Source organism: Phyllobates terribilis, unplaced genomic scaffold (assembly GCF_046119375.1).
Source record: "Phyllobates terribilis strain yellow unplaced genomic scaffold, ASM4611937v1 Scaffold_1__5_contigs__length_1240528914, whole genome shotgun sequence".
Classification (NCBI taxonomy): Eukaryota; Metazoa; Chordata; class Amphibia; order Anura; family Dendrobatidae; genus Phyllobates; species Phyllobates terribilis.
Window position 1 is genome coordinate 497,047,949 of NW_027362761.1, and position 26,703 is coordinate 497,074,651.

The following is a 26,703-nucleotide window of genomic DNA, read 5'->3' on the forward strand; positions in this document are numbered from 1 at the left end:
ATCCGGCCTGTCATCCCGCAGACACTGAGAAGCGCAGGCATGCTTGCGCTCCTCAGTGTCTGGCTGTGACGGCATAAAGATGAGCCGAGGTCATGTCCAATGAACTCAGCTCACCTCATGCACGTCACTGACAGCGTGGGAAAATTCTCCTGCACTCAGCGCTTCAGCGTGAGAATTCTCCCACGCTGTCAGTGACATACATGAGGTGCGGTCATGTCCAATGAACTCAGCTCACCTCATGCACGTCACTGACAGCGTGGGAAAATTCTCACGCTGAAGCGCTGAGTGCAGGAGAATTTTCCCACGCTGTCAGTGACGTGCATGAGGTGAGCTGAGTTCATTGGACATGACCTCACCTCATGTATGTCACTGACAGCGTGGGAGAATTCTCACGCTGAAGCGCTGAGTGCAGGAGAATTTTCCCACGCTGTCAGTGACGTGCATGAGGTGAGCTGAGTTCATTGGACATGACCTCGGCTCATCTTTATGCCGTCACAGCCTGACACTGAGGAGCGCAAGCATGCCTGCGCTTCTCAGTGTCTGCGGGATGACAGGCTGAATTGCAGCGTTCTGCTGCCGTCTAGCCTGTCATCTCGATGTAGCAGAGCTGAAGCTGTCGTGGGAACCATGGAAAGGTAAGGATGATGTTGCTTTATTATTTTTCTTTTATTGCAGGAGATCGTTGGCTTCAGCTGGAATGGGCGTGACGGTAAGTATGGTTTAATTTAGAACAATAAAGAATTGTGTCTTTATTTCAATTAAAGGACTTTTTTCTGGGTGTTTGTGTTTTTTTTAAATACTTTACTAGAAATTCATGGCGGTCATGTCTAATATTGGCGTGACCCCATGAATTTCGGGCTTAGGGCCAGCTGATAATGCCAAGCTGGCCTTAACCCCTTTATTACCCAGTGAGCCACCGCACCAGGGCCCTGGATGAGTTGGGTACAGCGCCAGAAGATGGCGCTTCTATGAACGCGCCATTTTCCGGGGCGGCTGCGGACTGCAATTTGCAGCGGGTGGGGCCCAGAAAGCTTGGGCCTCCCTGCGCTGCAGATTCCATCCCCCAGCTGCCTAGTTGTACCTGGCTGGACACAAAAATATGGCGAAGCCCCACGTATTTTTTTTTTTTAATTATTTCATGAAATTCATGGAATAATTAAGAAAAAAAGGGCTTCCCTATATTGTTGTGTCCAACCAGGTACAAATAGGCAGCTGGTGGTTGGGGGCAGCCCGTTCCTGCCTGCTGTACCTGACTGGACACAAATATAGGGCGAAGCCCCACATAAATTTTTTTTAATTATTTCATGAATTTCCTGAAATAATTAAAAAAAAATTGACGTGGGGCTTTGCACTATATTTGTGTCAAGCCAGGTACAGCAGGCAGGAACGGGCTGCCCCCAACCACCAGCTGCCTATTTGTACCTGGTTGGACACAACAATATAGGGAAGCCCTTTTTTTCTTAATTATTCCATGAATTTCATGAAATAATTAAAAAAAAAAAAAAACGTGGAGCTTCTCCCTATTTTTGTGTCCAGCCAGGTACAACTAGGCAGCTGGGGGCTGGAATCTGCAGCGCAGGGAGACCCAAGCTTTCTGCCCCCCGCTGAAAATTGCAGTCCGCAGCCGCCCCGGAAAATGGCGCGTTCATAGAAGCTGGATGCTGTACCTGGCTGGCATACAAAAATATGGCGAAGCCCACGTCAAAAGTTTTGGGAAAAATTAATTAAAAAATAAATAATAATTTAGGGACTGCATCTTTATTAACTCCTCAAATGTCATTTAGTGTTAAAATAAAGGATTTATTTTTAAAAAAAAAATGGCGTGGGATCCCCCATAATTTTAGTCTCTAGCGGAGGTTAAGCAGACGGCTGGGGCAGATGTTTGAAGCCTGGGAAGGGGGTAAAACCCACGGAGCTTCCCAGGCTACTAATATCAGCCCCCAGCTGAATACCTAGCCTTTACTAGCTATTAAAATGGGGGAACCCCCCCAAAAAAATGACGTGGCGTTCCCCCTATTTTAATAGCTAGCAAAGGCTAGGCAGACAGCTGGGGGCTGATATTAATAGCCCAGGAAGGGTGCCATGAATATTGGCCCCCTCCCAGGCTAGAAACACCAGCCGTCAGCCGCCCCAGAAATGGCGCATCCATATGATGCGCCAATTCTGGCACTTAGCCTTGCTCTTCCACGCTACCCTGGTGCGGTGGCAGGGGGGTAATAGTGGTGGGGTTCATGTCAGCGCCAGCTGCCATGAAGCCCAGGTTAGTAATGATGGGCGTCTATAAGACACCCCATTACTAACCTACAAAGTGTTAAAAAGAAAACACACACTACACCCAGAAAAAAATAATTTATTTGAAATAAAACACACAATTTTATTTAATTCTTAGTTTACTAAAAATAATAGTTACCTGTCCACGTTCCTGCGCTGATCTCCCATGCACAGCTGTCACATCTGGAGATGGTGACAGCTGTCATGGCTGCTGTAAGCTCACGCTGCCGGGAACACGTCCGCTCCCGGCAGCGGGAGCCCCTGACTGAGGTCACCGGAGTGCATTCAGTCAGCGCTGCTCCGGAGACCTCCTTTACGGCAGTGCTGTACCGTGGGAATTTCTCACGATACAGTAGGGCCGTAAAGGAGCTAACCGGAGCAGCGCTGCCTGAACTCGGGTGAACCCTTACGGCCCCGTCATTCTAGCGGCGGCGGCGGTTCAGAGCGGTCACATTCTATGTGGCTGCTCTAAACTGGAGATCTTCGTGGGACACTCGTGGACTACTACGGAGGGGTAAGGATAAGGTTGTGGTTTATTATTTTATATTTTATTACAGGAGATCGATGGCTTCGGGGAATTAGGTGTCTAGGTGAGTATAGGTGTAGTTTTTTATTTTTTACTTTATTTTAGGTGGCGATCGGCGGGGACAGGTAATGTATGAACTAATTTATTGTAGGCAACCACTGGCCACCAATGACATGTATTTAAAATTTATTGGGGGCACAGTAGGGCAATTTAAATAGCAGGATCAGGCTGATGGGAACTACTGCTCCCATCGAGCTGATCCTGCTAGCACGAGTGGACCGGGGACAGACATAGGCCGATGGGAGTAGTAGTGTCACATCGGCCTATGTCTGCCTGCACGCACAGACACCGCGCACACCCGCACAAACATCGCACAGACACCCCGCACACACACGCAGACATCGCACACACACCCCGCACACACACGCACACATCGCACAGACACCCACACACACCAATCATGACGGGTCTGGGAGGTGAGGCTGACCTGTGCGGCCGTGGGAAAGTTCATATGAGTTCATGCAATGCAGTCAAGCATGAACTCACATGAACCCTCTGAGGGCATCGCGGCTACTTCAAATGAACAGCTGATCGGCATCACCGGATACCTCAGCTGTTCATTTGAAATAACCGGCGGGAAAGCGCAGCACAGAACGGGAAAGCCGGCGGTGAAGTCTTTTCACTGCCGGCTTCCCCGCCCGGGTCCTTCGCTCCTTGGTGCTGCGCTCCCCGCCCGGTCCTAATTTACGATTGGGATTGGAGGTGGCGAGGGGAGCGGAGGATCGGGGTGGGAGGCTGCGGGGAAGCAGTATGGGGCTGTGTGATTGTTTAAAAGCCGGCGGCTTTTTACCGCGCGCCGGCTTTTAAACAATCAGGAGAATTCTCCCCCGCTGGGATGGCATTCTGATGACAGGCTGGATCGCGCTGCCATCCAACTTGTCATCTTTCACAGACACTGCAGAGCTCAGGCATTATGGGAACTTCCGATTCCGGTATTCGATATTGTAAAAGTATCGGAATTAAGTATCGGAATTCCGATACCGCGAATATCGGCCGATACCCGATATTTCAGTATCGGAATGCTCAACACTACTGGTGACAGATTCCCTTTAAAAACTTTTGAACTAAAATGACAATTTTCCTCTAAGTGACAGGGGTAATTTTTAGCCTTTGGCCACAGCACATGCATTGAATGTGCTCACAGCCAAAATACACAATGAGTCTGAGCAACTGCAGCTCTTGAGTTTCTCACTGAAGGATTACTTCATTTTGTGGGTAAAACACCCGCTTCCCTACAAAATTAAGTGACCACAACGAGCAACTCAAACACATTCATCCGCAAGTGCGATAAATGCACATGAAGACAAATCATTCATCAACCCAAAATGATTCATGGGTTGTACCAAGACTTAGGATTAAAAACCCGTGTGTAGTTGTTGCTGTTACATAGTTGTTGTGGCGCCCCCTGTACATCTTTTGATTCTTTCTAGATAAGTCCATTTAATGTGTCCAGTGCTCATGTGTAAAAGCAAGAATTGCTCCGCTGCCGTGTACAAGAGGATCCAGGAGCAGGAGCGGAGCGACTGAGCATGTGCGACCACTAACCAGGGACATTCTGAAGGAGAATCAGAAAACCACGAGGAGCGAGAACAAGTATGTAACATTATCTAAACACAAGAGGATTATTTGTAATAATATTTTAAATGGTTTGATTTTTAGTATTTCTGGAACAAACTCCTTTAAGCTCAATGGACACTTTTTTACCCGACTTTCAAGTCCATACAAAAATTTTTAGTGCGTCATGAATCACAAGATTTGCTTTACAACGCTTGGAAAAATGTGCAACTACATAAAATAACCATCTGTGATTCCCCCCCACGTGCAGGCCTGATCAGAAGCAAAGAGACACTTACCGTGATCTTGTCCAGCAGCTTGGCCATGTGCTTAATGATCTCGCCGTGCTGACTCGGCTGACTTTGGAGAAGATTCTTAATGACCACAACACTTTCTGCCACCACAATATCTAAAAAGTGGGAAGGGAAAGAAAAGTGTTACTAAAAGGAGTGATACAAACACTAAAAAGAAACAGGTGCAGCAATTACCAGACTAATATCCTTTATACTGCATGTGTTTAATGTCTGCACCTTTACTGGTTTAATACATTTAATACAAAAAGCAAAACAAAATGATAGAGGATTACGACACAGTAATTTATACTTTACATTACATACGTTTGTTATGTGTGACCTAATAGAGAAAATAATATTTATAGGGGCTCCACTACCCATCTTGTTTTTTTTAAATGGGTCAATGTCAGATCAAATATAAATAAAATAAATAAAAGTAATGCACTTACCCACAGGATCCCCACTGCTCCTCCGCACTGGGGGTGCCCCAGCTTCCTACTCCATCAGGGGAGGCTTCAGGTGACCGCTGCAGCCCATCAGTGGCATCCACTGGCTGCAGCAGTCAAGGTCCATCTGAGCCAGACTCATGGGATACACTCATACTGCCGTATAACACGGCCGAGTGCGCTCCGATATTTTATCGATAAGCACTAGGTTCAATGTTATACTATGGGCAGCTTAGATCTGCAATTATTTTCTCATGCCGATTCAGCATGCTTGCAAGACTCGGCTCACACACACCTATACAAGTCTATGGGTGTGTGTGTGAAACATCGGACTGCACTCGGATGTTATCTGAGTGCAGTCCAATTACCGTGGACACCAAGAATGAAGACGATGGAGAAATTGCTTTCTCAGTTTTTTCCACACCTGTGATGCGATTCCATCATGCAAGAGAATCGGATTACACTTCGATGACACTCGGATCAAACTCTGGCAGAGTTTGATCCAAGAGTATTTGCATAATCAGCCCCGGCCTTAAAGGAATGTACGGTGAAATCAAGTTATCATCTACTCACAGGATAGGCAGTACATTTTTGATCAGTGGATGTGAAACAGCTGGAACTTTTATCCCCATTAGAACGGGGCGGCAAAGTGCATGCTCATCCGGCACTCCATCCATTCCCTGTGGGGCTGCCGAGCGCAGTGCTCAGCTTTTTTCAGCAGCCCCATTGTGTGGTCAGGTGTCAGACCTGCTTTGCCATTTAGTAAAGGAGATTCCCTGATTTGTCAATTGATGCAGGTCCCACCAATCAGGAAGTGATTACTAGTGATGAGCAAGCATGCTCGTTTAACCCTTTAACCGAGCATGCTCGGGTGCTTACCGAGTATCTTCGGTGTGCTCGTGTATTATGTTCGAGTCCCTGCTTCTGCATGATTTGCAGCTGTTAGACAGCCTCAACACATGTGAGGATTCCCTAACAGCTGCAAATCATGCAGACGCAGGGACTCGAACATAATACACGAGCACGCCGAAGATACTCGGTAAGCACCCGAGCATGCTCGGTTAAAGGGTTAAACGAGCATGCTCGCTCATCACTACTTATTACCCATCATGGGGATAGCTGATGAGTTGTTTTAACTGGAAATCCCTTTTTCTTCTGTCTCATGGGGACCATGACCACTGCAGCCATTCATTTTCAGCGGTTACCTGACGTCTCCTGCTGGAACAGGAGGTGGAGAGACTGGCGGCAGTAAGAAGCCAGGGTGCAATTGGTGAGGATTTTGTTTCCTTTCTTAATGTTAGCACCACCCTAAGCCTATATATAAAGTAAGTTAAAGTAGCAGATAACGCCTTTAATTGCAAATGTAGCCATAAACAAAAATTACAAATCTATGCTGTAAATCCTAATCGCCACATAAGTAATGAATTTACAAATTAATTGACTAAAATTAATTTCTGTAAATCAAATGTAATCTTATAATTCAGATGTATATGATTCACCTATATTTACATCATAATTATTAACCTGGAAACGTGTCACACGCTGGTCACATGTATGGACAATCACACAGAGGTCACACAGGTAAGAATCATCCATCATCCTCACACATCCACTTCTTTTATGAATAGATGAAAAAGGCAAAGCCCAACATAAATGTGGAGAGATCACAGGAGATGTCTATTCATGGTATTCTACTGTCACCTGCTGGAGGGCCGCACAACGCCCGCCACACATCGTCACAAGAACAGCCTAGAAGTGTTTACAAAAGTCCTGCAAATGTATCCATACACCTTTTGTTTTAATGTCTTCCAAATATCAAGATCTCTGCTTCAACAGAATTGTCATTGTTCACATCCAGTGACGTGACGGACGCACCGGTGTACGGTTTGCTACAAAAACTACATCCATGATGACTGTATTGTAACGAGCCGGGCAGCAGTGTGATCCATGAAACAGCGAGGGATCCTGTAGAATGACGGCAAGTAGAGATCTATGGGACTAATGCAGAATATAGATTGTGTAACAAAAAGTCATGTCAATTTTCCAAAGAATAATGAATATTTGATGAATCGGTAATGCACTAGTAATCCATAAAACCTCTTTATAGGTTTAAAGGTCCATTTTCACAGCCAATAATTGGTGAATGACCGTCCTTATGAACACTTGTGCCATAATGATCTGCCAGTGTAAACATGCTGCCAATCAGCCGATTAAGAAGAAAAACACTCATTCGTCAGCTGATTGGATAATTTAAGGTAGTCTAAAAGTCGGCAGCACATTGTCCTGTGTAAATACAGGATGTGCTGGTGACAAGCGAGCTGTGAGGGACAGAACTGTTATGTTAACGTTCATTCTGTCCCCATAAAGTTTGTATTGGCCTGTGTGACGAGCTGACATCATGAGGAATGGACACTAAAAGAAGTGTTATCAGAAAAAAACACTTGTTTTAATCAGGTTTGTGTATTACATGTATTTTTTTTTCTCCCAAATTTGTAATTCTGCAATTTTCACACTGGCCACTGGAGCCATTTTAGACTCATTTCTTTTCCTTTCAAGAATATTTTCAGCAGGCTCATTATCATCACAGGCATAATTACAATGACTGATAACATCTCACTACACAGCATCTTCGCACACGCTCATTAGATGCTTTAGAGTCAAACTAATGCTGCTAATGTACATGCAAATTTCTTGAAGCAACCGGAAGATGGCGTCCAAACAAAAGGGTCATGTCCAGAATTGGTATTTTGAGCCCCTGAGGTGGTCAGAGCGAAGCTGTAATACCAAGCCCAATCCAAGGGCAGGAGATTAATAGTTTCTGACAGAAAGCAGCCATGTTTTTCTAATCCTAGACAAATCATTTTAACCACTTACCGACATACTGGTACGTCATATGTTGGCTCCCTGGCTTTGATGCAGGCTCAGGAATTGAACCCTCATCTTTTCTGGCAAATAATGGCAGTAATATTCATAGGAGACAAACATTTCTTGCTATGCACAGCAATTCGGTGGTATTACTGTGTATAGTACAAGTGATCAGTCCCTAAGGGGACTACAAAATCCAGTAAAAAAAATGAAAATATATAAAAGTTTGAATTTACCCCTTGTTATCACATTAATAAAAAAACACACATGTAGGGTATCTCCACATCCAAGTACAATATATCAAAATATAGAATTTATTTACCCGATCAGTAAACAGCATCACAAGATAAGAAATCAATACGCCAGAATTGAGGTTTTTCGGCCACCGCAACGGCAGAAACAAAAAATGCAATAAAAGGCAGTCATAACTTATCTACCACGATGTGGTAGCAATAAAAACTTCAGCTCATTATTCCTACAGTTAATTATATTTCCTGGAGTCCATCATGACCGCACGACAGGAGGTAGTCCTACTTATCCTCTAGGGACAGGAAACACATGAGAGGTCCCCCCTCACCCTCAGTGTTTGTACCAATCACCACACCAGGATGGACGCAACTCTATTTTATTACACTTACACCAATGTTACATTCACATCAGTATTAAGATTAGGGGAGGGAATATAATGGTGCTGTCTTGATGGACTACTGGAAATATAATTACCGGTAGGACTAATTCCTAATTTACCAGGTCGTCCATCATGACAGCAAGACAGGAGAAACACCAAATCAGTGGCTTCTCAGGGTGGGACTACTGCCTGAAGGACCTTCCGCCCATAGGCTAGCTGTTGACCTGATACTACAAGCTGGACGTAGTGTCTACAAAAGCTGGATATATTAGACCAGGTTGCGGCTTGGCAAATCTGGTCCATGGATGCTCCCGCCTTTTCAGCCCAGGATACAGATATTGCCCTAGTGGCATGGGCTCTAATGTCAATTGGAGGCTCTTTTCCCTCTGACTCTTATGCCAGAGATATGGCTATGGTTATCCATCTAGCTAAGGTTGGTTTGGAGGCTTTTTTGCCTCTATTCTTCCCCGAGTGTTGTAAGAACAGGTTAGAGTCTTGTCTCCATGGTGCTGTCACTTCTACGTAGGGGACCACCGATCTCCTTACGTCCAGGGTATGGAATAATTCTTCCTTATCTTTTTGGAAGCTGGCAAAAAGATGGTAAAATTATTTCCTAATTTAGGTTAGTGCTGAATATCACCTTTGAGAGAAAAGAGGGATCTAGCCTGAAAACTATCCGGTCCTCTAGAATTTTTAGATATGGATCTAACACTGATAGCACCTGGATCTCGCCCACTCGCTTCGCTGTGGTGACTACCACTAAAAATGCTGCTTTCATAGAGAGTAGTCTAATACCCGCCTGTTCTAGGGGCTTGAAGGGAGCCTTGCATAGGGCTCCTAGCACCAAACTTAGGGCCCACGGTGGAACGTGGTTTCTAATTGTGGGTCTTAGGCGAGTAACTTCTCTAGTGAACCTTAATTTCCACGGGTGGTCTACCAGGGAGTAGTCCAAAACGGAACTTAGGGCAGAGATCTGTACCTTTAAAGTGCTTGGTCTTAACCCCCTTTTCAAACCCTCGCTGGCAGAACTCCAAGACCTTAGGGATATACGGGCGGGTAGTCTCCAGAACTGACTTCCTTGCGTAAGCACAAAATTGTTTCCATATTCTGGAATATATTGCTGATGTTATCAGCTTTCTACTAGCCTACATCCTTGTTATTACACGATCAGAGAGGCCTTTGGAACTTAGGATCCGCATTCAGGATCCATGCTGTCAGTTGTAGGAAATGGGCATCCTGATGCAAGAGAGGACCCTGGTTTAGCAGATTCTGTCTGTCCAGAAGACTGAATCGATGCTCTAAGGACATGTGGTGTAATGGAACCAGCTCTTCTTCGGCCAATAGGGGGCCACTAAGATCATAGTTGCTCGATCTTCATGTACCTTTCTCAGAACTCTTGAGATAAGAGGAATTGGCGGAAATGCATATACTAGACCTGTTTCCAAGGGCTGAGAAAAAGCGTCCACTCCTTCTGGGTTGTCCTTTGGGTTCATAGAAAAAACCTTTGTAGTTTTGCATTCTTTCTGGTTGGGCACATCCCACTTCTGGACTATCAGCTGGAAGACTTCTTGGTTAAGTTCCCATTTGGAGGACCAGATTTTTTCTCTGTTGAGAAAATCTGCTATCTTGTTTTCATTGCTCTCTGCCCATTGGAAGAACTGCTATGCTAAGACCTGCAGGAATCTGCCCTTCGGGCCTCCTTGTCTGCACAAGAAGGAGACGGTTGTCCTGTTGACCGAGAAAATCTTTACATGACACCCCTTGATTAGATCCTGGCACTGCTGGATCAAGTCCCAGACTGCCCTTAGTTCTTTGTAATTGGACAATCTTCACTGTATCTCGGGAGACCATGTGTCCTGAAGATATCGGCCCTCTACATCTGCGGTAATCTGAACGAAGGGTGATAGGACCCATGTTACTCCCTTTCTTAGATTTGTCTGGGATGTCCACCATGATAGGGAAGACTTTAGTTCTGCAGACACCATATTTCTGTCCAGCCTGTTAGTCTGTTCCAGAATGAAAGGATTACTCTCTGTACTAATCTCGAGGAAGCTTGAGCCCACCTTACGCTTGAGATGCAAACGTCATTAGGCCTAAGACCCTCATGGCATACCTGATTGATATGGAGTTTCTCCTTTGGAAATTCAGGACTCTTACTCTGATATCTTCCTCTTTTACAAGGGAGAGGGAGGAAATCTGACGATGAGAGTCTACAAGAACCCCTAGGAACACTTTTTTGGTGTCAGGTTGGAGGTCAGATTTTTCCCAGTTTACACACCACCCTAGGATCTCTAGGGTTTTGATAGTCTGGTCCTGTTGCTGGACCATCACAGTAGGAGGATATTATGGAATTATGATCGTATCACGTCCTTTTAAGAAGGCCGCTACCTCTGTCATTATCTTCGTGAAAATTCATGGAGCTAAAGACAGACCAAATGGTAGACACGTGAATTGGAGATTATAGATTATATTGTGAATTTCCAGAGCAAACCTCAGGAATTGTTGATGATTGGGATGGATGGCTACATGGTAATATGCATCCTTTAAGTCCAAGGTGCACATTACCGAGTCTTTCGCTATTAAAGGTAATGCTGGATTTTATGGTCTCCATTTTGAACCTCCTGTACTTCACCCACTGATTTATAAGTTTTAGGTTTATAACAGTACGATATTTGCCAAAGGTCTTTTTTACGAAGAAGAGGGAGGAATAGTGACCCCGGCCTATTTCTGAAGGAACTGGTTTGACCGCACCTAGCTCTACAAGGTCTACTATGTCCAGTCAAAGCCTTTCTGACAGAGAGAGATTGTGGACGGATAAGTTGATAATGATGTGGGGGAGGATGGGAAAAGTCTATTTTGTACCCTTCCCCTATGGTTCATAAAATCCATTGGTTGTTCGTTATGGACTGCCAACCCTCCAGGAAAAACTGAAGCCTCCCCCCAACTTTTCTGGCATCAGGGTCTACCCGAAGGGCCGGAGGAAAACTGGGTGGATCTACCCATACCTCCTTTGGGGTAACTCCACCTGCCAGATTTACCCTTGCCTCTGTAATCCTGCCCGGGGGACTGACGGAGTTTACAAAAGGACTGGTACTTTTTTGATTTATCCTCTGGGAAACCCCTTTTTTTTTATCCGAGGCCCTCTCCAGAATCTCATCTAAGACTGGGCCAAAAATTTGTGTGCCCGAGAATGGGATGGAGCAGAGCTTGTTTTTAGAGTGGCTGTCTCCTGACCAAGTTTTAAGCCAGATGGCCCATCTCACTGAATTGGAAAGCCCACTGCTTCCGGCTGCGAACCTGACGGATTCAGCTGAGGCATTGTCCATGAATTCGGTTGCTGACTTTAACAAGTGTAAGGTATCTTACATAACCCCTCTAGGAGTATTAGATATGAGCTGGGCCAAGAGCTCATCTATTCCAGAGGCACATTGACCTAGCCACTGAAGTAGCTGCTATATTAGCTTTGATGATTGCTGGGAATGACTCCCAGCTTCTTTTCAGTAAACCCTCGGCTTTCCCGTCCATTGCATCTCTGAGGCAGGAGGAATCCTCAAAGGGTACTGAAGTTTTCCTTGCCACCCTTGGCAATAGGAATGTCTACTTTGGGAATTTCCTCCCAGATCTTGATCTCCTCCGGGTCAAATGGAAGAATGGCTTTAAAGTCTATAGGATTGATCAGCCTCTTCTCTGGGTCTTCCCACGCTTCCAGGCTTGATATGTTCATTAACGAAACCTTATACACATGACATATGAACTATGGTAACGTAAAATATAGCATTTATTAGAGAATTGGATAAAATACATATACAAAATACATATCTGGACAAAGGAAAAAGAACATACATAAAAAGGTCAGACTCAGGGGAATACAAGCAGTATGTGGATCAATAAAACATCCCTGCACTGCCCTATTGCAAAGGTGCTGTGGATAGCTTAATATCAGCAAATCTATACCTCAAAGTGCAGTTAGTTATATGGAATTACTGCTTAGCGCAGAGAGAGAAAATATCAGACCAATATCTATATAAAGTGCTACGTGCCAATGCTCCATACTGATTATACTCTCAAAGCAACAGTATACATGTTATCTTATGGGAGATTATTGGTAAATATCTCTAACATCCCACCTATCAAAGTGAAAAAACCTTGCACAATATTGAGAAGTCCAATCAAGGCATGCAATAAGGATGTATAATGATAATTTGAGCTCACCCCTGTGTGCTGACCAGGTCCGACGCGCGTTTCGCCGCTGGTTTTGACGAGGATATGTTCATTAACGAGGAACACTCTATTCCTTTGCATTCTGAGGCCCCCAAACATTTCGTCCTGTATTGAGTGAGAGACCTGCGTGTCCTCTAACTTCATCGTATTTCTTACTGCTTTTAGTAAGTTATCAATATTTTTAGAAGAAAACATATTTTTTCCTTTCCTCTGATGGTAGCTGAGGAATGCTTTCTTTCTCCCCCTCCAGATCCTGCTCAGAATCAGAATAGGGATATGCTCCCTCCTCAGAGGACTCCTCCATCTCCCATCTAGCTCTCTTGTGGAGGGAGGAGGACTGTTCTGACTTGGGTAACTGTAGGATCGGGGTGGGTATATGGATAAAGACCGTATTCTGGACCTCCTCTCTTATTATGAAAAGCATGTCCGTTAAGAATAACGTCTGTTCGTCACTTCCAAGGCTTTTTCCGTGAGGAAGATCAGGACTTCTGGGTTCGTCTATCCTAATTTAGAAGAGACATGAGAATTTTATTCAAAACTCTGTTCTACCTGTCTACCAGGGAGAGGAGGAATGGTGGATGTGGGGAATACTCACACTACCCAGGGACAACTCGGCCGTTGTTTCTGAGCGAATAGGATTGGTAGCCATTGCTTCAGAATGTGCACACACCCCCTGTGTAAGTACCCTTTTAAAGGGTCTTACCTGATCCAGGCGGTCGTAGGACGTCCCCCACGTCATCCACTTCCGTTCCTGTGCTGGAACGCACGCCATGCAGCCCAGACTGGTGTATGCCTCTTTAATTCCGGTGTGCGTTCCACCCTGGAACGCAAGAGTCATCAAAACTGCGCCTCCGCCGGAAGTGCGTTCCACCCTGGAACGCACGCGCAGGTCGGAAACGGAAGTCGTGGCAAATCAGCATGGTGTGGAGCCGAGAGCCCTCCGCAGAGGGAAGCGGCAGAGTCAGGAGTTCCCTTCGCTTCAACTGACATGGCTGACGGACCACTGCCCAGTGAGGTATCAGCGTGGAGCATCTTCACAGGGGAAAGGGGAGAGATCAGTAGTCGTGCCAAGACTCCCCCTGGGCTCACAGGCAACTTCGTTTTGCTGCGTCCTCTCTGCTGCATCCTGTCCTGCTAGGGACAGGAAAAACACTGAGGATGAGGTGGAGAAGGGGGGAGCTTTTAACCTCTCATGTGTTTCCTGTCCCTAGAGGATAAGTAGGACTACCTCCTGTCGTGCTGTCATGATGGACGACCTGGTAAAACAATCCCTCACACAACTCCATCAACCAAAAATTGAAAGTGCTACGGACCTTGGAAAATGAAGATACAACAAAAATTTTGCCGAATTTGGAATTTTTTCCCATTTTTCGGTGCATCACATGATGAAATGAACAGTGTCATTCAAAAGTACAACTCGTCCCGCAAAAAACAAGCCTTATACAGCTATGCTGGTAGAAAGATTAAAAAGTTATGGCTCTTGGAAGAACGCGAGGAAAAAAAAAAATAAGTGCGAAAACTGAAAATAGCCATGTCCAGAAGGGGTTAAAGGCATGATGCAGATGTAATCCCAAACCTGTAGGATTGGGATGAGCAGAGCTCTGGAGACATCAAATCCACAGAGGATTTTGCAACAGTTTTTACAGCCCAAATGCTTCTAATAATGAAAAAGTGCAGCTCCCCTACTCTGAGAGATGTCTGGATATTAACAGTAGCGGGACTGAGAAAACGATAGATGGGAGCAGAACCTGCCTTCATAAGGGCAGATGGAAATAATGCCGGGGAATATGACACTCGACATCAGTGGTGGTCACCATTGTCAACATCCCAACCCGAGTGACGCTCTGACCCATCTGACTGATGAGGGTTCAGAAACCCTATACCGACAGTAGGGGGATCCGGCACATCGGCACACACAAATCACACGTACAACCTGCGCCATGAATCACTCCCATGACGTCACAACTGTACGCTGCGGTGTCACTTACACAGCCTGATATCACCAAATGTGTGTGGCTCCTGGCCATTATTGTTTCATAGGCAAAACCGTGTTTAATTATTTCCCTAACTAGTAGGAATCTGTCAAATGAATTTAATCCTAGAAATGTATGACTGACACAAATATCCTCATCAGCAGCAGCAGGATTCAATGTGCAGAGAAGTCCTAACAGAAGGTGATCTGCCTCCCGCAGTGCCCCCTACAGGCAGAGATATGAAAGGAAAAAACAATGGCAATTAGGGAGGCTTTACCATTCGCACATTCAGCCTCGAATACTAATTTCGTCATTGCTGCAATCAGCCTTGACATTTTTATTTATTTATTTATTTAGGGGTGGGGGGATTAACCCTTTAATTTAAAGCTACAGTGTTACAGAGAACACAACTTGATAAGCCGCCAGGGACTATAGGGAGAGACCTGACTAGTCCCATGTGGCCCCTAGCTTGCTTCTACCTCCGGCCCCCACTCAAGTTAATTGACAGGACCTCAATCTATAGGAACTGGGAGCAGCGGACCGGGGGGCCGCTCCTTACTGATGAGGTCTCTGTCTGCTGCTTTTCTAACTAGGTTTTCTCTGGAACGACAGAGCACAGCCAGGCTCTGATTCATGCAGCATGAATCTAATGATAGGTTTCCTCTAAATCTGAGATAAAATGAGATAAAATAGCATGAAGACCTCAATCCAGTAATCCAAATTCTCACTGATACCATGTCTGGATTCACTTTACTTATTTGCACCTTTTCCTGGCCATCCCAGACTTGTATATAGGAACTGATGAAGGCACAATGAGTTTTAAGAAGAAATGCGGACAGAGTAGCATCATGTGCCCGTCCATCAGGGGCCATATACACGACATGTCCAGGTAAATGACTTGAAAGGATGGTACAATTAAGAAAGAATATGTTGCAGCGTTCCTGAAGACTATATGTTGGTGAACTGCTAAGTCCCCTCCTGTACAGTCTATATACAAGATGTTTATATCTGACGCGGAGGATGGTTGGCGCCCCTAATGATCATTCAGAGTGATTTATGTCACAGACACCATAACGGAGAAAGTTAATAAGGATCAGTAAGTTTCAGTGGTGTATACTTTTGTGATCAGTTGTGAATTCATTCATATATTTCCAGGAGCATCAATAGAGGAAAGATAGAGATAAGAGACTAAGAACAGCACCAAGCAGGCTTGAGAAAGGCTCACACTCAGAGCCGAAACGTTGCCAGAGAGCTCCTTTGAATATCTATCTATCTATCTATCTATCTATATATATATATCTATATATTAAAAAGCCCAAGTCTCATTGCACAGTACACTTTGACAAGTGGAAGAGGCGGCCGACACTCCACCATTTAGTATCCAGACCCTCTGAAATAAGTGTCTGCAAACTTTGAAATGTATAAAAGGATAATGCGGAGAAAGCAATTGGAAGTTGTCATGCTACATGTAAATGAAGGAAAAGATGGATTATCTTACCGTCCCTGTTTGACAATAGGTACACAAGGCCATTAAGACACGTGTCAGTCACAGCAGATATATTGGTGGCACATCGGCCTATTGCTTGGATTGTGGCTGCGGCAAACGGCTTGTCCTGGCTTTTTACATAGGTCTAAAAATAAACAGATTTATGCACGTTACAAGGGGACTTTAAAATTGCATTACAGCCTTGGGCAGCTCAGTGACAAGTGAATTCACATAGTAATGAAGTATCAATCTGCTCCGTTCATTCTCTTTTCTACAATTTCATTTCACAGAGCTGGAGTGTGAGAATCCGCGGCACCGACTTCATCTCTGGGGACCCCCGGGCTGCTGAAAGATTTACTTTTCACGTCCCGCGCCGAGGCCGGCACTGACATAACCAAACAGAACATGAATAGGGTTTAATTTTACGACAATATAGCCAAGGGACAATGCAAAACCAAAAGGGAAAAACACACCAAAATTACAAAATAGTTAATTTTTTTTTTTTTTCATAGACTTCAACATGACCAATCATGCTGTCAAAATATAAAGATGGATATGGAAGAATGAAGGTGGCCATAAGCAGAGTCTCACTGATGATCAGCCTCATGCCCCCATAGATGCCACCCCAAGGCAGCAAATGGGTGAACGCCTTGCAGCGCAGGGGTCCTAGATTCAAATCCCACCAAGGACAACATCTGCAAGGAGTTTGTATGTTCTCCCTGTATTTGCGTGGGTTCTCCGGTTTCCTCCCACGTTCCAAAGACTGATAGGGAATGTAGATTGTGAGCCCCAATGGGGACAGTGATGATAATGTCTGTAAAGCGCTGCGGAATTAATGGCGCTATATAAGCAATAATAATAACAAGATGAGGATATGCCTATACTTATGTTGTGGTCAGAGTTAACAATACATATCGCAGGCTTTTTTGGCAAGATTTTGGAAGAAAACAATCTATTAAACCTATGAAGTGTCATTGAGGAGGTAACAGTGTGCAGGGCCCGGACTCCTACCTCCATGTCTCATAAGAGGCCACTGTCTCCATGTGAGGGCACACTGGTGAAAGACTGCAACAAGCAAGTTTATTACGGGAAACTGATCATTTACTAAATGTTACCGGGGTATACACGGTCTTTATAGGTCACCGGTGCTCTTACACAGACAATTGATCCTGTACGATGCCCATCTAATGATCACAGGACACAGCCGAGACCCGATAATAAAGCTTCCCATTAGCTGTCAATCCCGATAAGGCCTCTGGCCAGTAACTAATGTACGGCAATTACTAGGCCAGGGCACACGCCTAATAAACAGACCGAGGGATTATGGCAACCATTCTCTTGTCAGGGACTAAAGCTGCATTTACACCTAACAACCGGCGGCAATCCCGCAGGGCTCCACACGGCCCGCAGGGCACTACTCTTGGATGTGGATTGCTCTATTTTTCTATATGGTGTTTCTATACACACACAGGAACCTGTCGCTAGCAGATTCTTCAAAGTATATTTTCCCCAAAACATTGCAGAGTTTCATAATAAAACATACACAGCACATGACTGGAGTAACACGAATCAGCTGTCAGGTTCCCTTTAATAAAGATTGTGATATTTGGCCCATCTCTTGGATGTGTATTGCTCCATTTTTCTATATGGTGTTTGCGTGTTTTTTATACTTTGACTCTGCCATCCATACCAGTTAGAAGAGACCTGATGAAGCATAACTATAGAATAATGCGATATAAAGCAGACAGACCTGGAATTCACGGAGTAGAGTAGAGATATTTGCTTCATTGGCCAGGTTTGTCATTATTTCAAGCTGTAAAGAAAGAAATTAACAATGAAATAACAGTATACATACATATATACACAATATATATATATATATTAGTAAATATATTTCTAAAACTGCTATTGCCACAAAATTCTCTCCTGATGTCGGTAACAATCCATCCAATTCAAACACGCAAAGAAATCAAACCATAGATGTCCATAAATTAAGTTATGTGTAATAATGAGAAATGACAGAGGAAAAAGTATTGAACACATGGAGAAAGAAGGTTCAAAAAGCCACAGAAAGTCATGACACCAGCTGAAATCTATCAGTAATTGGAAAGCAATCCTGCAACTTAATGAAATATAATATCAGCTGGTTCAACTGATGGCTTATAAAAAGGTGTCTCATTACCAAGGTGCCACACAAGAAACATCTCATGATGGGTAAAACCAGTGAGCTGTCTCAAGACCTTCACAACCTTATTGTTGCAAAACATACTGATGGCATAGGTTACAAAAGCATTTCTGTTCTAGTCAGCACTGTTGGGGCCATAATCCAGAAGTAGAAAGAACATCATTTCACCATAAACTGGCCACAATCAGGTGCTCCCTGCAGGATTTCAGAGAGAAGAGTGAAAAGAATTATCACAGTTATAAGAGTTGTCCAAGAGCCAAGAATCATATGTGGAGAGCTACAGAAACACCTGGAATCAGCAGGTAAAATTACATAGTTACATAGTTAGTAAAGCCGAATAAAGACTTGCGTCCATCAAGTTCGACCTGTTAGTTCTGTAATTGCTAAAGTTGATCCAGAGGAGGGCAAAAACCCCAAATGATTTAGCCAATCTTCACCTGAGGAAAAATTCCCTCCCGACTCTGAAACCAGCAGTCAGAATAAATCCCTGTATCAACCTACTATTTTATTCTATTTTTAAGTATATGCAGAAATCTGCCTGGTATCTAGAAAAGCATCCAGTCCCCGCTTGAACTGGTGTAGTGAATCCGACATTACCGTCTCCTCACTCAGTGAATTCCATATTCTCACTGCTCTTACCGTAAAGAACCCCTTCCTATGCTGGTGCTGAAACCTTTTCTCTTCCAGTCTTAGTGAATGCCCTCTTGTTACCGTAATATCCCTCCTTTTGAACAAATCCCGGGCAAGGTCTCTATACTGTCCCCTAACATATTTGTACACATTTATTATGTCCCCCCTCAACCTTCTCTTTTCCGGGCTGAATAGTCCTAGTTTTGCCAACCTCTCTGGGTATTGCAGTCCCTCCATTCCCTTTATTAATTTTGTTGCCCTCCTTTGTACCTTTTCTAGCTCATTTATATCCTTTCTATATATTGGGGCCCATAACTGAGCACAGTATTCCAAGTGTGGTCTGACCAGTGCTTTGTACAGTGGAAGAACAATGTTCTCATCCTTTGCAGCTATACCTCTTCTGATACATCCCATTACCCTGTTTGCCCTTACAATTGTTTCAAAGAAAGCTATAAGTAATGTACTCAACCTCCATGCCCTGTATGCACACTCACCATATAAGACTTCATTGCTGAACAAAAAGGCATGTTCATGCGCGTTTAAAGTTTGCTCAACAACATTTAGACAAGCTTGTGAAATACTGGGAGAATATAGTCTGGTCAGATGAAACCAAAATTGAACTCTTTGGATGCTATAATACACACCATGTTTGAAGGCCAAAAGGCACTGCATATCACCGGAAAAACTCCATACCAACAGTGAAGTTTGGAGGTGAGAACATCATGGTGTGGGACGTTTTTCAGGATATGGCAAATGTCATGTAATGGAAGGAAGGATGAATGGACAAATGTACCGATAAATTCTTGATAAAAATCTGCTGCCATCTACCAGGATGATGAAGATGAAACGAGGGTGGACATTTCAGGAAGACAATGATCCCAAACACACAGCCAAGGAAACTCTCAATTGGTTTCAGAGAAAGAAAATAAAGCTGTAAGAATGGCCGAGCCGATCACCTGACCTGAATACAGTAGAAAATGTATGGAAGGAACTAAAGCTCAGAGTTCATAGAATGAGCCCACCAGACCTTCAGGATTTGATGACTGTTTGTGTGGAAGAATGAGCCAAAATCACAAGTGAGCAATGCACGCGACTAGTTTCTCCATACAGGAGGCATCTTGAAACTGTCATCACCAACAAATGCTTTTGTACGAAGTATTAAATAAATTTCATTAAGTGTGTTCAATACTTTATCCGTGTGTCATTTCTCATTATTACACATAACTTCAATTATGGGCATCTATGGGTGATTGGATGGGTTGTTATCAACATCTGGTGAGAATTCCATGTCAATATCACCTTTAGAAATATATTTACTAAGAAAATTAGTCACGTTTTCAATACTTATTTCACCCACTGTATATTATATGATATATATAATTATACTGTAACAGAGGTCTTACAGGTGCTGGCCCTACTTTATATGGAGGAGAAACTGGTGACTGGCTCCCTTTACCACAGCAGCTTAGCAATAATGGCTATACATATACAAGCAGAAAGACAATTCTGTGGTCGTTGACGTAGTAGAAGAGTTTTTTTTACTAGTGTCACATCTGGCAGTAATAACTAGGCATCCTGAGAAAACTGAGGGCCAATAAGCACTTTCCACATTATTACGCTCTCCCCAGTGCACGTATAGAGACAGCTGCATAAGCAGTATCCTATAGAGACCAATCACTTACATAGGTCACAGAGGCATTAATAGTGAAAAGCCTCTTTACTTGCTACCAACAGTCTCTTGTTGACTGGTAATCTACAGGTGCTTCTCACAAAATTAGAATATCATCAAAAAGTTAATTTATGTCAGTTCTTCAATACAAAAAGTGAAACTCATATTATATAGGGTCATTACAAACAGAGTGATCTATTTCTGTTAATGTTGATGATTATGGCTTACAGCCAATGAAAACACAAAAGTCATTATCTCAGTAAATTAAAATCATTAACAAAAAACACCTGCAAAGGCTTCCTAAGCGTTTAAAAAGTTCCCTTAGTCTGTTTCAGTAGGCTCTACAGTCATGGGGAAGACTGCTGACCTGACTGATGTCCAGAAGGCAGTCATTGACACACGTCACAAGGAGGGTAAGCCACAAAAGGGCATTGCTAAAGAACCTGGCTGTTCACAGAGTGCTGTATCCAAGCATAAGAAAATAATTTTGGCAAGTCCCAAAAATAATTAAAATCCTAAATTTATTGCAAAATAATTTAAAAGATCATACAGGTTGGGAATACATCTCAACGCGTTTCTGGCAAAAAGCCCTTATCCAAGTATATTAATGGAAAGTTGAGTGGAAGAAAAAAAGTATGGTAGAAAAGGTGCACAAGCACCCGGGATAACCGCAGCCTTGAAAAGATTAAGAAAAGGCCATTCAGAAATTTGGGGGAGATTCAGTGGGCCCAGGTGTTGTTTTCAGATGAAAGTAAATTTTGCATTTCATTTGGAAATCAAGGTCCCAGAGTCTGGAGGAAGAGTGGAGAGGCCACAATCCAAGCTGCTGGAGGTCTAGTGTGAAGTTTCCACAATCAGTGATGGTTTGGGGAGCCATGTCATCTGCTGGTGTAGGTCCACTGTGTTTTATCAAGACCAAAGTCAGAGCAGCCGTCTACCAGGAAATGTTAGAGCACTTCATGCTTCCCTCTGCCGACAAGCTTTTTGGAGATGTAAATGTCATTCTCCAGCAGGACTTGGCACTTGTCCACACTGCCAAAAGTACCAATACTTGGTTTAAAAACAACAGTATCACTGTGCTTGATTGGCCAGCGAACGCGCCTGACCTTAACCCCATAGAGAATCTATTATAGAGAATCTATGGGGTATTGTCAAGAGGAAGATGAGAGACACCAGACCCAACAATGCAGACGAGCTGAAGGCTGCTATCAAAGCAACCTGGGCTTCCATAACACCTCAGCAGTGCCACAGGCTGATCACCTCCATGCCACGCCGCATTGATGCAAAAGGAGCCCCGACCAAGTATTGAGGCATTTACTGAACATACATTTCAGTAGGCCAACATTTCCGATTTTAAAAACATTTTTCAAGCTGTTGTTATAAAGTATTCTAATTTTCTGAGATAATGACTTTTGTGTTCTCATTGGCTGTAAGCCATAATCATCAACATTAACAGAAAAATTAACTTTTCGATGATATTCTAATTTTGTGAGAAGCACCAGTATGTCAGTTCACAAAATGCAGGATTTTACATACCAAGTAGGTTTAAAGGAGTTGTCCACTGCTGGACATCCCCAGCTAGATTAATTCAGGACCCTAATTAAAATAAAAGCCGTGTATACTCCCCTCCTGCAGCTGCCCCGTTCCAGCCATGTCAGCGCTGCTGTTCCCAGACAGTGACATGACTTGTGGCGGCTGCAGCTCATCAATATTCTGGCAGGACAGGAGTCCGCTTTGACGAGATAGTGAAGGCTGCAGTCAATGAGCGGCCGCTCTTTGGCTGCAACCAGTATATGACAAAACAAGTCACGACACACTCCAGGAAAAGCGGTGCTGACATTACTGAAACGGTGCCGCTGCAAGAGGTGAGTATACACAGTTTTATTCTAATTAGGGTAATGAATTGATTAAACTCGGGTTAACCAGTTGTGTACAACATTCTAGTCCAGAGCTGAAATGTTGTCCTTTATAGTAGTTTACCAAATGCCTTGCTCTTACCTTTAGGGTTTTGATCATAGTAGGGTCAGTTGATCGAACATAGAAGCTCTTTAAAAATGGCTCAAACAAACCCTACAAAACAAACACAGATCAGTAATGCAACAATAGCTGGCATTAGGGGTTGTTCAGTCTGTGACTGTAGACTTGTGAATCCTCACAGTGCGCACACTGTACACTGTGAGGATTCTCCGGTGCAAGGAGCAGGTGATTTGCATACTTCCGGACACATTCCAACTAGACGTGTCCAGCCTCACTTGCATTGAGAAAGGCCGCACACGTCTAGTTGGCATATGACTGCATGTATGCAAATTGCAAACTTGCAGTCACGCACCCGCTGCTCCTGATGCTGGAGAATTCTGACAGCGTGCAGTACATAGAGTGACTGCAGACTTTTAGCCTAAGGCCAGACACCCCCTTTTAAGTTGCACGTCGCCACTTGCGCCACCACCAGACTTTTCATTACCTTCCTCTGTATGGACATTGTGGCAATGTTCTGTAGAACAACGTACTGCACCTCCCTATAAAAAGAAATGAACAAGAATAGAAATAAACTAAATATACAAACGTTAAAAAGCAAAAAGAAATCTATAAACAACAACCACTCATCTGCATCCATAATGACTGTAACATGTATCTCTCTAACTTTAATAGCACTATAATTCTACTGACCTGGATGGAAATCAGTTCCCAGGTCATTTTTACTGTAATGAACTTTATATAAACATATAAAAAAAAGATCAGAATTGTGTTTTCTTCACTATTTCACTGCACTTGCAATTTTTTTTCCCACTTTTCAATACATTATTTAGTACAGTGAATGGTATACAAAACTACAACTTGTGCAGCAGAAAACGCGCCCTCGTACAACTAGGTCGACGGAAAAGGTAAAGATAAAAAAAAGTTACGGTTTTCAGAAGGATGGAAAAAATAAAAGAACAAAAACGAAAATTGGCTGCAGCGTGAAGGTGATGATCACAATTATCTTACTCAGATCTAAACATTAAATAGAAGAGAAAGATTAAGTAAAAGGAAAGAAAGAAACAAACTATTCATGTTCGTTACCTGTGACAGCGGAGTAGACGGACCAAGGATTTGGCAATTGTAATGGTTTCAGATTTTGGTGCCAAGTGCCAGTAAAGCTGGGCTACTGCCATAACCACCTATTAAGAAATATATCAATACCATCAGGATAACACAGACAACTGACACCATACAAATATACTTTATATATTTACCACGTGCTGGATTATATATTAGTCTCAGTTTATTTTGCTCCTGATCAAGGACTCACACTATTTCACTATTTGAAGAGGCTGTGAACCAGATCCACAGAAATGTTACGTGCACTCGCGGTCCTTTAGACGCCTGCACAGCCGCTGAGCTTTCCCAGTAAAACGCCAGCAGTCGTTGTGCTGAAGTCGCCTCCCTGGCAGCTTTGCTGACGCTCTTGCGGTGGCCAAGCCGCAGGCATCTCCAATCTATCCTCTCAGCATAGAGCACAGGTGGCCTCCCAGCAGAAGCCGCCCTAATAACAAACAGGTTACCTTCTTTTAACCGCTTCATGGTTTCTGAACTCTTAAAAAGAGATTAAAAAGTGACATAATACGGAACATGTGCACAACAAGTCGTTTTGACATTGCTGTGCACCATGTTCATTTTATAGGGCACTTTCTCAAGTTGATTCAGGGCAGAATCCTTCTGAAAAAGATGCTGTGTGCACATAGACTGACTCCAGAAAGTATAATACCACCCCTGTATGAGGGCAAATCAGTAAAAGCAGAAGGATCCTGGAAAACAATGACAAACCAGCATTTGTTCTAGTGAAGCAAATATTAAATTTTTGTGCCAGATTTCACCAAAATTAAAAATTGTGTTGCGACTGTGTATTTATTGCTCTCTGTAACCAGCCAAGGAGCCATACACATCTCATTTTCCAAGGATGTTGGAGGTATGCACCAGGACTATTATACAACATATGCCACCACTATATAGGATATATACATTTACTGTTATATATGTTGTTCTAATGTGCCTCACTGCGTAGGAAAATGTACGAGACCCCGCTTTTCTATGTAGGACAGAATAAGAGGCCAGCACATGAAGATTTGGCACATGCCGAACACATAGGGACCTACGGGTAAGTTGCAGTACAGTGACATGTAAAAGTTTGAGCACCCCTGGTAAAAATGACTGTTATTGTGAACAGTTAAGCAAGTTGAAGATGAAAAGATCTCTAAAAGGCCTAAAGTTAACGATGAAACATTTCCTTTGCATTTTAGGCAAAAAAAAATATTATATATATATATTTTTATCTTTTACATGCCACTGTACACAAGTATGTTTCATGGTATACTCCTAACATGCATCAAAAAAAAAAGAGAAGAACAAATCCTAAGTTAAATGACACCAAAACCGGCCTAATATGTATGAAGGCAACATGAAAGTTGCCTGATAACGGTTGTCAAAGCAAGAACATATGATTAGTACTTTCTACCTTCGATGCAGAAGCACCCTATGCAGACAATTTATTTTTATTCTTTTTTTTCTAATTGCATTAGTTTTTTTACTTATAATTTTTTGCAACTGAGTTTCATTCAAAGTTTTTGCACCAGTTGCAGGGAGTTTATGACGGTTACTTTCCTTCTTCTGAATTTTTCTCTGCCAATATATTATATGGTCATAAAGTGGAACTGAAATTTAATGTGGTCTAAGGGGAGATCAGAAGAAGGCGTGAATCACAGAATCTTGTGTCAGAATGAGCTCACCGATTCATCCTCAGTTAACTCATTCTGAAGCCAGGAAAAAAAAAACTGGGATGAAACATTTCAAGTAATATTTTTTTCTCAAAAAATACATGCATTTAAAAAAAAAAAAAAGAAGGTGTTCATTTTTTGACAACCTGCACTAGAACAGTTGTCAAAAAAATGTAAAAATACTTAGCGGATTCATCAAAGAAACTATTAGCTAATAAGTACAGAATCTCACCGCAGCATTTCTGCTCTGCAGCAGAGGTTTGGTGTTTCTTAATAGCAGCCTGTGGTCGGGATCCATCGTATATGGCTTTTTCTGGTCAGCTGGCTTCTCATCTTCTTCATCAGATTGGTAAAAGTTGTTTGTGTCTTCTATTTCATCCTGTAAAGGTTCATCAGTTAGGACCAGTCATTGAGAGACAAGGACAGGGCACAGCACCGGCATGGAAGAATTAGGACTTTTACACCACAAAACTACTTTTCAGTGAGGGAGCAAAAAAGCTGAATTCCAGTATGAAGTATATAAACTTTCCAAGATGCTATTAACTGAACAGTCCCAAAACTTTTTCGCAGCTCCAAAAAGAATGGGGGAAAGCTGGGGCATGGCAGCCCCCGCCTGTCAAGTCCATGAAGACCTGTATGCTTTGGTTCATAGACAGTGGTACAGCGAGAGCTACAACCAATCAATAATGTTCTAAAATAGCATATGGAAAAGGGTCAAAACAGAAAGTCAGAATTGTTGTTAAAAGGTAATAAAAGCCATCAGTACTGATGGATTAAAACATATCTTATCAGATTTTACAATGCAAACTGCATACATAAATAAGTCAGAAATCTGATGAAACTGATGTACTTACTTTGAAAAAAATCCATGACAGAATGGCTGCATAATCCCAGTACTAAAACAAGCATTCTGTGTTTCAGTTAAAAAGGGAGAGAAGGCACAAGTCCATGTGTATCCTGTCTCCGCTCCACTCTGGTTGACAGCTCCTCAGTGTCCCTCCTCACTTCTGCAGGAATCTGTCACTGATCAGTACAAGCTGCAGCCGTCAGTCAGGCTGGGTGGAGACTGAATACACTTGGACTCGTGAGCTCTCTAACTTTTTAGCTGGACTCAAACATCTTGTCTTAATATTCGGATTATGTAG

The 26,703-nt window shown here is 43.2% G+C and overlaps 1 protein-coding gene across 4 annotated transcripts in view; it reads right to left on the reverse strand.

Annotated features, from left to right (window-relative positions):
- The window catches only part of AP3B1 (adaptor related protein complex 3 subunit beta 1), a 579,624-nt gene that overhangs the window by 475,367 nt on the left and 77,554 nt on the right, over positions 1–26,703 (reverse strand). For all 4 annotated transcript variants that reach the window (XR_012320508.1, XR_012320502.1, XM_073680171.1 and 1 more), the window contains exons 8-14: positions 25,791–25,937; positions 23,868–23,965; positions 23,269–23,323; positions 22,806–22,877; positions 18,074–18,136; positions 16,336–16,468; positions 4,711–4,820 (exon numbers count right to left, since the gene is read on the reverse strand). Coding sequence is in view for 2 of the 4 variants with exons in the window: in XM_073680171.1 (XP_073536272.1) it covers positions 4,711–4,820; positions 16,336–16,468; positions 18,074–18,136; positions 22,806–22,877; positions 23,269–23,323; positions 23,868–23,965; positions 25,791–25,937 (678 nt within the window). In the remaining 2 variants the exon portion in view is untranslated. The remainder of the gene's footprint in view (positions 1–4,710; positions 4,821–16,335; positions 16,469–18,073; positions 18,137–22,805; positions 22,878–23,268; positions 23,324–23,867; positions 23,966–25,790; positions 25,938–26,703) is intronic.